The 11791-nt window shown below is 42.0% G+C and overlaps 2 protein-coding genes across 2 annotated transcripts in view; one reads left to right on the forward strand and one right to left on the reverse strand.

Moving 5' to 3' along the window:
• Nucleotides 1-2150, reverse strand: part of YDJC (YdjC chitooligosaccharide deacetylase homolog) — a 36188-nt gene extending 34038 nt beyond the window's left edge. The window contains exon 1 of the mRNA XM_067473161.1: nt 2088-2150. The gene's annotated coding sequence lies outside the window, so the exon portion shown is untranslated. The remainder of the gene's footprint in view (nt 1-2087) is intronic.
• A 194-nt stretch (nt 2151-2344) lies between these two features.
• Nucleotides 2345-10742, forward strand: SDF2L1 (stromal cell derived factor 2 like 1). Its single transcript, XM_060785914.2, has 3 exons — nt 2345-2613; nt 5179-5375; nt 9965-10742. Exons 1-3 carry the CDS (start codon nt 2436-2438, stop codon nt 10241-10243), a joined length of 654 nt encoding a protein of 217 aa, XP_060641897.1. The 5' UTR covers nt 2345-2435; the 3' UTR covers nt 10244-10742.
• The last annotated feature ends 1049 nt before the right edge of the window (nt 10743-11791 follow it).

Raw genomic sequence — 11791 nt, forward strand, 5'->3', positions numbered from 1 at the left:
AATTGTCATGGTTTCATTGTATACAATTAGAACAATGGTTAATAAACTGGGAAAAAAATAATAGAAGTGGAAGCCAACCCAATCAATTTGAACAAATAATACAGAAGGGAAGGGCTGTAGAAGAACATGAAAACTTGAGAGGTATAATTAGCAAAATCTATAAGATACTAATTGAAATGAAGGATGAAAAAATAAAAAAGTGTACCCTTAAGGAGATTTGGGAAGAGGATTTAGGGATAAAAATAAGTGAAATAGAGTGGCGACAACTATGGGGACAAAGACATTTAAAAAATTTATCGATACGAGTTAAAGAAAATTATTACAAGTTAATATGGAAGTGGTACTTAACACCGGTAAGAATAGCATATATGAATAAAAATAACTCAATAAATTGTTGGAGAGGGTGTCAAGAACCAGGAACATATATACACATGTGGTGGCAATGTAAATATGTAAATAATTTTTGGGAGAAAGTATTTAGAGAAATAGAAATTATAATGAATATGAAAATAGATAAAAGTCCTAGTATAGCCTTACTATCATTATATAACAATAAGCAATTGAAAAAGGAGGATAAAGAAGCGATAACAAACTTATTAACTATAGCAAGACTGCTCATAGCAAGGAATTGGAAAAAAGAAATGAATATACAAATAGAGGAGTGGTATAAGGAAGCATGGAAAATAGCAATAAATGATAAATTGACATGTATATTAAAGGTTAAAAAAGGTACATGGAAACAAAACGATTTTGATGCTGTATGGGGAAGATTTGTGGTAAATTGATTAAAAAATAAGGAAGGAAAATTACCGTCACAAGAAGAAATGAAATTTTGGACAGATGAAATGTAAGAATGGTGGCTTGAGACGGGTGGAGGGGAACACTGTGGTGGAAAAAAGGAAAAAAGAGAAAAGGGGGGGGAAATGTCAAAGCAAAACAACATGTTAAAGAGGTTGATGTACAAAATGCAATAGTATGTAATAAATGTGATAAATCAATAAAAAATTATTAATAAAAAAATTGAAATCCACAAGCATGTGGACAATTTCAACAGAAAGGAAGAGACCATGAAAATGAACAAAATCTGGCTACCAGTATTAAAAAAACTCTAAAATTACAACAGCAAAACAGCAGAGAGGAAACAACCAGGCACATCTTAACACCTCTCAACAAAAGGTTTTCCCAGGCTCAGCCAGGCCTTCAAACGCTAATGAAGGTGGTCAGTTGAAACATTCACACCTAGCTCCAGCAGAGAAGAGCTTTTTGCCCCACCCCAGCCATTCCACAGATATATAAACCCATTGTCCTAATTCCAATAGACCTCACTACCTCTGAGGATGCTTGCCATAGATGCAGGCGAAACGTCAGGAGAAATGCCTCTAGAACATGGCCCTATAGCCCGAAAAAACCCACAAGAACCTAGTGATTCCAGCCATGAAAGCCTTCGACAATACATTGTACATGAATACTCAATATCCCCAAATGTGAACACTGGTGGAGTTTGGGGAGAATAAAATATTGACATTTGGGAGTTGTAGTTGCTGGGATTCGTAGTTCACCTACAATCAAAGAGCATTCTGAACCCCAACAATGATAGAATTGGGCCAAACCTCCCACACAGAACCCGCATGTGGGCCACAGCAACGCATGGCAGGGGGCGGCTAGTATTATATATAATACTACACACATATATAATGTAATATGTTGTACTATATATATTATATGTATATTGTAATACATATAATATACATTACATATATAATAATATTAATATTGTGTGTGTGTGTGTGTGTAAGTATAATATCACCTTGGTGCTTCAGACTCCAGGGAGCTGAGTTCGAATCCCTGATCCCCAACTCTGTCATAGAAGCCCATTGAACGTCCTTGAGAGAGTCACACTCTCTCAGCCTCGGAGTGGAGTGGGCTAGAATAGGCTCTGTCTTGGCTCCATGCTAGGAGGGTCCTGCCGCCTCCTCTGCGCCTCGTCCAACTAGAACTCCCAGGACTCCACCACACTGAGCCAGAGCAGCTAAAAAAGCGGAGTCAAACTGCCTTGATTCTACATTTGAAAGGTTATAGCAACCCACCCATGTGAAATGCCGACGCCGGGCCTCGAACTCGGAAACTCCCGAGGCTGCGCTTCTGTACCTCTGCCATTGCTCCGCCTTCTTCTTCCACGTGCGTCCCGCCCCTTTATCGAGGAAGGGAAGCAAGGCGGGAGAGCGTCGCCACGCCGAAGCTTCTGATTGGCTCGCCTGGCCGCCCGCCGTAGGCCAATCAGCGGCGCCGCCGTCAACGATCCGAGCCAGAGTGTGTGGCCAGGCACGCGTGGGCGGTGCTGGCATGCTCTGATTGGCTCAGCCCCAGTACCGGGACCGGAAGTCGCTTCGGAACCGTGCAGAACCTTTCAATATAGCAGCAGCGGTGGTGCGGAGATGCGGCGCGGGTTGGGCGCTGGCTTTTGCCGGCTGCTGCTCCTGCTGCTCTTCGCCGGAGGCTCGAGCCGGGCGTCAGAAGCGGAGGCGGGCGCTGTCACTTGCGGCTCGGTGCTGAAGCTGCTCAACACGCGGCACAACGTCCGGCTCCACTCGCACGAGGTCAAGTACGGATCCGGTGAGGAGCGGAGAGACAAAGTGGCTCTACCAACACCCGCAGCCCAAAGATTCCAGTCAAAGGCTCCTAGCCCCTCAGAAGCTTTTGGACTTCATCTCCCGGCATGCCTCACCGCTGGCCCAGGTGGCGGGGCTTATGGGAGTGGAAGTCCCAAAGCCCTAGAGGGCCCCAGAGGCCGAGAATGGCTGCCAAATGCACACAACTTAATCAAATCCCACATTATCTGCTTTGAACTGGGTTATATGGAAGCGTGGACTCAGAAAACCCAGTTCAAAGCGGATATTGTGGATTATCTGCCTTGATATTCTGGGTTATATGGCTGTGTGGAAGGGCCCTAAGGTCCTTACCACACAGCTGTATAAAATCCACATTGAACTGGATTATCTGGCAGTGTGGACTCAACACAGATTTTTTGGATTATCTCCCTTGATATTCTGGGTTATATGGCTGTGTGGACAGGACCCTGGGTTTTCTGAGCGCCTATCCACACAGTACCTTTATCCCAGGAGCTCCCGGTTCAAAATCGTGGGTGGCCAAACGACGACCCCTGAAAACACAGGGAAAAAATGCTACAAAGCACTAAAAACGTTGTGGGAATATCCCAGTTCTGGCTGGAAAATGTGGATATTCGAATCTCTGTGGGCCCTTCCACACAGCTATATCACCCAGAACATTGAGGTGGAAAAACCCATAATATCTGCTTTGAATTGGAATATCTGAGTCCTCACTGCCATATATCCAGTTCAAAGCGGATAATGTGGGATTTTCTTCAGCTGTGTGGAAGGGACCTATATGTCCCTACACTCAGAAAATACAGGATTTTTATGTTGGTTTATTCCCATACATGGTTTGTTCCACATACATGTCAGTTCCTGATTGGTTTTATCCGAAGAACATGGCAACAATTGACTAGAGCGCAAAAACTATATCCTAGCAAGAGAAACTTTGTCCTCCACACGTTTAATGAAGTTTGTGACACAGAAACAAAAGTTTTGCTGTGTGATCAACTTCCCCCATGTTTTATGATTAAAGCAATGAGGAACAGAGACATGTATAACCCAGGAACATCACCCAGTTGTTTCCAGGCACAAGTACATGACAAAACCTGTCTGGACAGATGGCCATGCGGCCTCTGAATTACAATAATGATGAAGTACTGTTCCTGGCTTGAAAGTGTGAGTTCCTGTTTAATAGTCTTGTCCTGACTTTGAAAGTAGTGGTCCTCCTCCACAAACTTTGTGTGCCACAAACTTAATTAAAGGTGTGGAGGATGAAGTTTCTCTAGCCAGGATGAAGTTTTCACCCTCTAGTCAGAATTCATAATCTTTTCAGGAAAAAAGCAATGAGGAACAGATATGTTTGACCCAGGAACAAAACTCATACAAATGATGCGCATATTTATATGCATCTATACATTTCAAAGGTTTTTTTTAAAAAAACGCCAACATTTCTGGTGGATGTCCCGCAGCAGCCATCTTGCGGGCTTCAAAATCCTGGAACAAAGTTGTTAGTGTGGATGACAGAGGCACAAATCTTGGGACTAACAGGTCTGTGTGGTGACCTCTTCTCCGGACCCAGGTTTTTTGTCCTACCTATTAAACCCGCAATTTGGTGCTGTCTGGAAGCACCCTGAGTCCACACTGCCATATATCCCAGTTCAAAGCAGATAATGTGAGATTTTATACTGCTGTGTTGAAGGGGCCACAGTTCAAAGCACATTTTGTGCATTATCTGCTTTCATATTCTGTGTTATATTGCTGTGTGGAGGGGCCCTCAGCAGGTTAGGACCTGGATGCAAAATCACCCAGGCACCACATATACCACCATGTCAAAATTGGTATTATTTGTATACGAGTCCACACTGCCATGTAATCCAGTTCCAGGATAACACTGTGTAATGAAATTTCAGGGAAAAAGTTCTGTTCCTGGTCTAAATGTGTTATTTCCTGTTTAATTGTGCGGTCCTGACTTTGAAAGTCATTGTACTACTCCAGAAACTTCATTTTTGTGGCTGCCACAAACTAGGGGCCCTTCCACACAGCCCTATATCCTGGAATATCAAGACAGAAAATCCCACAATATCAGCTTTGAACTGGGTTATCTGAGTCCACATTGCCATATAATCCAGTTCAATGTAGATTTTAAACTGTGTGTGGAAAGTGCATAGTGTAATCTGGATTTTATATGGCAGTGTAGATGAGGAATGGAGGAACGTCTTGACCAAACCACCAAAGGGAAAAACTTGTGAAATTCATGAAACTGCCCAAAGTCAATGGGCCACTTGAAGGTGTAGAGTGCATCCCATCTTAATACCTGCCTGAATGCATTCGATTTTTGTCTGATCTTGGAAGCTAAGCAGGGTCAGCATGGATGGGAGATCCAGATTATTCTAGGTGCTGTGGGCTGTGCTTCAGAGGAAGCCCTCAGCCGAACCACCAATGGAAAAACCCTATCACATTAATGGGGTTGCCCGAAGTCAGCAGGCAGCTTGAAGGCACAGGGGTGGGCACATGGGAGATTCTGTTTTAATGGTTTTGTTTCCTCTTTTGCTGACTATGTTCGTAGGTAGCGGACAACAGTCAGTGACTGGAGTCGAAGCTTCTGATGATGCAAACAGCTATTGGCGGATCCGGGGCAAAACCGAGGGGTCCTGCCAGCGAGGGATGCCAGTGAAGTGCGGACAAGCCGTGCGCCTCACACATGTCAACACAGGGAAGAATCTGCACACCCACCACTTCTCTTCACCGCTCTCCAACAATCAGGTCAGAACCAGATTCTCCCATTACACTATGTAACATATTTTTTTAAAAAAATGTTCTTGGTTTAAAAGTGTTATTTCCTATTTAATTGTGCAGTACTTACTGTGAAAGTAGTTGTTCTATTCCAGAAATTTTGTTTTTGTGGCTGCCACAAACTAGGTTGAATTGACTGAGACTCAATGACATACTCATTGAAAAAACTATAGCAAAATGTGCTGCAGAATGTCCTGCAAAAACAAAGTTAATAAACAAAAATAACCTTTGTGCATTTTTTATGATAGAGCCAATTAGAAAATGACATTTATAAACCAGGATCAAAATCATGTTATGTAGTGTTACGTTCCATATTTCTTGTATGTGTAGTCCAGGATTGCACAACTTGGTGATATGAAGGGGCTGAAATTAAAATAGGCTAAACTTCTTGGGGCTGTAGATAGGGTTTGGGTTTGGGAGAGGGCGCCTTTCCTTCAGAGGAAGCAGCAAAGTCTTGATTTCCCTCCTGGTGGCGAGTAGCAGTCGAACCGAACGGAGGCCCTTCTTCTTTACCATCTCCTCCCTCTAAAAATGGCTAGTTGCATTTACTGTTCTGATTCTAGAGTTTTTTTAATACTGGTAACCAGATTTTGTTCATTTTCATGGTTTGCTCCTTTCTGTTTAAATTGTCCACATACTTGTGGGTTTCAGTGGCTTCTCTGTGTAGTGTGACATGGTTGTTATTGGTCCAGCATTTCTGTGTTCTCCAATAATATGCTGTGTCCATCTTGGTTCATCAGGTGTTCTGCTATGGCTGACTTCTCTGGTTGAAGTAGTCTGCAGTGCCTTTCATGTTCCTTGATTTGTGTTTGGGCAATGCTGGGTTTGGTGGTCCCTATGTAGACCTCCTGGAGAGGTGAGAGGACCCCTCTTGTCCTACCAGTATTTTTTTAAAAAAACTCTAAAATCAGGACAGTAAATAAAGAACAACACTAAAAAAACAGGAGAACGCCAGACCGGAATAAATCAGGGTCAGCTAAAACCTCTTAACAAAGGATTGCCCCAGGCAGGAAGCAGCCAGGCTTTGAAGCTGCAAGGCCATTCAATGCTAATCAAGGTTACCAATTACAACATTCACACTTGCCTCAAACAGACAAGAATTCTTTCTCCCACCCTAGACATTATTCCACAGATATATAAACCTCACTTGCCAAGATTCCAACAGACCTTACAACTTCTGTGGAGGCCTGCCATAAATGTGGGTGAAACATCAGGAGAGAATGCTTCTGGAACATGGCCATATAGTCTGGAAAACTCACAACAACCCAGTGATTCTGGCCATGAAAGCCTTCGACAACACTTTCCCAACCTATGTTTCCTACTGAGATCAGAATTCCAGCATCCTGACTTGATCTATCGGTGGTGTCCACTTTGTCACAGGCAAGTTTGGTAGCTTTGATGCACACAGAAGGAAGCGTGCAGAGATAAACACTTTCATCTTAAACCCTCCAAAATCTCAAACCTTGTGAAGGCCACATCCAGCCCCCTAGGCCGCAAGTGTTACAGGCCTGATGTAATCCAAGGCAAATGTAGTTAGTGCTTATTTTGGTTCAAAGCAGCTTTTACTTTTTGAGAGTAAATCATTTTTATTCAAACATATAACATGCATATAACAACAACAACAATTACAGACTTACTAAACAGGGAAAGAAAAAAGAACATAGTTAAGAATACAAAGAAGAAACAAAAACCACTACCATAAAAAGCCAGAAAGAAGAATGCTTTTCCATTATATGTAAAGCTAAAGCACAACAGCCAAAAAACACGTAAGTTATTAAAATATTACATTTATACTTTGATCACACCAGGTATGCAGTCCACTTCTAGGCTTGTTGGCTCAGATTTAAATTATCGAGTTGTGCTATTTAGTAAGTGTGGTGAGGACTTCAGCTACACTACAATATTTTTTCTTAACTGAGACAGGTATACGATAGTGTTGAAAAGTGAAAAATCCTTTTGAAATACTCTGAACTGATGGTTTCTGTAACATGGGTTGCATTGATACAGAGTCCCACATCCAGACGATGTAGCGGATGTTCACTGTCGTACAATAGAACGCAACTTTGTAATCTGCATTTTTGAAACATTTGCTGTGGAAAGCAGTAGTTGCCTTGGAATAAGAAGGGAATGTGAATGGCAACTCTGTCATTCTGGAATAAGGCTCCTACATGACTCTAGCTCATGTAAAATAATAATAATAAACGCATAGAATCGTTTAGTGCTCTTAAAGGCCTAAATGTTGGCTCCTGACTAAAGTAGAGCCACTTAATCAGTCACCATGTAGGTAAAATGAGATCACTGTTCTAGTTAGGAGGAACAATTGAATTTAGGCCAGAAGTGAAAATCATGATGATATTAAGCTGTAAAGTCTAAGACTTTTTCATCATTTGCATTGCTGGCTAGGAGGACAGGGCTGTGCCATTTGCACTCCCCAATACTTTAGGGTTAATGTATTGTCGAAGGCTTTCATGGCTGGAATCACTGGGTTGTTGTAGGTTTTTCCGGGCTATATGGCCATGTTCTGGAGGCATTTTCTTCCAATCTGATGAACCAACCTGGACACAGCATATTATTTGAGAACACAGAAACGCTGGACCACTCTCACAACCACCATGTCAGACTACACAGATAAGCCATTGAAATCCACAAGCATGTGGACAATTTCAACAGAAAGGAAGAAACCATGAAAATGAACTAAATCTGGCTACTAGTATTAAAAAACTCAAAAATTACAACAGCAAAACAACAGAGAATAAACAATCAGGCACATCAAATCACCTCTCAAAGAAAGATTCCCCCAGGCACTTCCAAGCCATTAAATGCTAATCAAGGTGATCAGTTGAAACATTCACACCTAGCTCCAGCAGACAAAAGTCCTTTGTCTCACCCTGGTCATTCCACAGATATATAAACCCATTTTCCTACTTCCAACAGACCTCACTACCTCTGAGGATTCTTGCCATAGATGCAGGCGAAACGTCAGGAGAAAATGCCTCCAGAACATGGCCATATAGCCCGGAAAAACGTACAACAACCCACTTTAGGGTTAATTGGCAGATTGGGGGGTGGTTTGTGGCAAAGTTCTAGGAAACTATCCACATATGATAACAACATGGCACACATGTGGTGCCCAGCACATTGAAAGAGATATTACTACTCTGCCACATCAGATAACCCAAGAAGCGCTGCTTTTGGATATGTAAATATTACTCTGTGGTAAATGGGAGCTTATCAAAGTGTACCCAGTCAGCTTGAGGCTTTTAATCCATTCACCATTCCAGTCTGTTTCTGTGAGTCGGGGTTTAGTATTGTGAGCTGATGTTGAGTTAATGCAGTTTGACATCACCTTTAGCTGTTGTGGCTCAATGCTATGGAATCCAGGGAGATTGTTTGCTGAGACACCAGCCCTCTTTGCGCAGCTCCCAGGATGCTATAGCGTAGAACAAAGTGGGATCAAACTGCATTCATTCTACAGCATAAATGCACCCTTAGAAATGGAAAAGTAACTTTTGTAGGTACAGTTTTCAGGTCTCTAAGCTAGTGCATGATCACGATCACATTAACATACAGGTTGAGCATCCCTTTTCAGGAAATATGAAATACTTCAAAATCTACAGTATAGGTGTCCGGGAGAGTGACGTGTTTACTTTCTGATGGTTCAATATACACAAGACTTTACTTTGTGCATGTAATAATGCTGTGTATAAAATCACCTTATATGTGAAACGCCAGTGAATTTTGTATTTTTTTAATTCTTATTTAGTACATAATAACAATCTGTGAATAGGTAACAGACAGCTATTGCATATACACATTATATATAATTGAGCATTTTTATGTTATCTATTCATCTCTTTAGAAAGCTATTATTCTTTTCACTTTTTTCCTCTTTTTCCCGCTCTGCACCCCCCCATCCCATACTCCTAAAACATTTTCTTCTATATCTTTATCTTTAACGATGAATGCAATTTTCTTAATCTTTGTACTGTATTTGTGTTGGCTTCACCACTTTCTATCAATTCCATATTGATCAACCGTTTCTCTTTAATTCCTTCTGTTTTGTCCTGCTGCACGTCATCTCGAGTTATCGGTGCTGTAATGTCCAATTGTACTTGATCAAACATAATTATTCCACTTTTCCATATTCAATTTTTTATCTTTCCGTCCCCATGCTATTACCACCTTGCCTGCTAAAATCATTGCTCTAAATAAATCTTGGGGGGTGGGGTTGCATTTATCTTATTGTTCCCAAGTATTCCCATTAACATAAGGTACATATTTACTTGAATTGATGTTTTAAAAATGTCTCAATTTTCTTTATTATTTCCCCCCCAGAAAATTATAGTTTTGTCCAATTTCATATTTAGACTTGGCTGTCATCTTTTAATAAATGTATTATGTACATATATGCAAAAAAAAAATTCCAAAACACTTTTGGTCCCTAGCATTTTAGCTAAGAGGAATTCAACCTGTATCCCTTTAGGCATTTTCCTGAATTGGTCTCTCAGCTGATGTTCACACTTAAAGCAATTTTTCCCCTTTCCTCTTGGTTGTAACAGGAAGTCAGCGCCTTTGGCGATGATGGTGAAGGCGATGACTTAGACGTATGGGTGGTCCAGTGCGGCAGGGTGTACTGGGAGAGGGACGATGCCGTACGCTTCAAGCACATAGGGACCGATGTCTTCCTTTCCGTCACCGGCGAACAGTACGGCCACCCCATCCGGGGCCAACGGGAGGTCCATGGCATGCACTCCCCGAACAACCACAACTACTGGAAGGCGATGGAAGGGGTGTTCATCAAGCCTAGCTTGGACTCTACGAAGCACGACGAGCTCTAGAGACAAGCAAGGCACTTGAGGTGGAAACCTCTTGACCAAAGTGTGTGAGCCGGTCCCATTCTGTAAATAGCAAACCTGAATCACCAACACCTTAAAGGGACGGAGATTGATTTGGAGGGCAACTTTGTCAGGGGCAATTGGCCAGATCTCAGGCAGACAGTTTGGCTCCCTTCCATTTTTGGAAGCCGCTTCCTTTCTTTTCTCTTTCAGGTTTTTTTAAGAGAAGGGGAAATTGCAAATCACCATGTAAACAACCTGATCCAAAGTGCAATAAAAAAACTTACGTACATTTTTAAGGGAAATCATGAACAACGCGTGAAGCAATGGAGGAGCGTGTTGTAGTCTGAAACTTGAAAATCTGGGGCTTTGTAGATAAAACTCATCTGTAACTTACTTTTTAAAGTGCCTGCCGCCCACAATAATTTGCTCTTAGCATTTGCATCTCATGGGAGAAATGTAGGTTTTACGTATTTTAAAATAAAAACCACTGTAAATGTAACATGTTGGTAGTAAGAAGGAGATTTGCTACGTTCATTTTGCCGCAAATAGAAGCATGGTCTCATATGGTTAATCATTCATACACTTCTTTCTACAGTGGGCAGCGACTTCTGCAAATTGGATTAATCACAAATTTTATTACAAACATTCTCTTTAAGAATCCCTATGTCCACCTATGAGAAATTTATCACAAAGTGATTCTAGGGAATTCTTGATCCTCTGGTGTGATTCTTTTGTCAAATCTTGTTGGAATATGACTATAGAGTTGTGCTGGTGGATTGAGAGATTCCTAGAGAGGTTTTCTCAGGTTTAAAAATATTTTATTTGTTTTTTTCCCATTTTGACGGGGGTCTTGTCCTGCTCAGCGCCAGCAAACATGGAGAGCTACAGCAGTTTCATTATTATGTGCAACTATTTATTTTTCTCTTTTGTACACATATACTAAAAAGAATGTGTAAAGTACAGGGAATGTTTACCTATTCTCCTGGCATGTACACCTTTCTGGGGGCTAGAATCCAAACAAGGCCTATAATGTGAACAGATAAACTTCTGTGTCTCATAAGCCAGGTCCTGACATTCTTTACAACTCTCGAAATATTATTGTCAATGCCGGCATGTTTCCTTCTTCATCTCCCTCCGAAGAAGGTTCTTGATGGTGAAATGGCGCTCCTCTGTCCACAGCAAAATCCGCAGCTTCGGCCCCAGACGGGAGCCCATTCAACAGCTGGATGGCGGCGGTCTTTCCAACTGCAGCCGCATGTCCCGCTTGGCGTCTGCTTTACAGGTCTGGCGTATTTGCTGAGGTTTCTCTGGTCTGGTTCCTTGCCAGCAGCAGCGGCCTTCGCCAGCAAAACATGTGGGAAGGTTCCCTGGCTTGCGCTCTTGTAAAAGCCTTGGCTAATTTGCCCTGGAATCAGCCAAGCGTTTTACAAGAGACTTGGAAAATGCAATTTTGTAGCTCTTCTCGTGCTGCACCAGACTACACATCCCAGCATTCCATAATCAATTACTATGAAATCATAGCACTATAATTTTTAATATAATAGGACC

The sequence above is a fragment of the Anolis sagrei genome, chromosome X (assembly GCF_037176765.1).
Source record: "Anolis sagrei isolate rAnoSag1 chromosome X, rAnoSag1.mat, whole genome shotgun sequence".
Classification (NCBI taxonomy): Eukaryota; Metazoa; Chordata; class Lepidosauria; order Squamata; family Dactyloidae; genus Anolis; species Anolis sagrei.

Bases quoted from the DNA above. Each gene is read 5' to 3' on its own strand.
- SDF2L1 (XM_060785914.2), top strand. From the start codon at position 2,436: ATGCGGCGCGGGTTGGGCGCTGGCTTTTGCCGGCTGCTGCTCCTGCTG. The intron at 2,614-5,178 runs GTGAGGAGCGGA...CTATGTTCGTAG, and splicing joins CGAGGTCAAGTACGGATCCG to GTAGCGGACAACAGTCAGTG. The intron at 5,376-9,964 runs GTCAGAACCAGA...TGGTTGTAACAG, and splicing joins CACCGCTCTCCAACAATCAG to GAAGTCAGCGCCTTTGGCGA.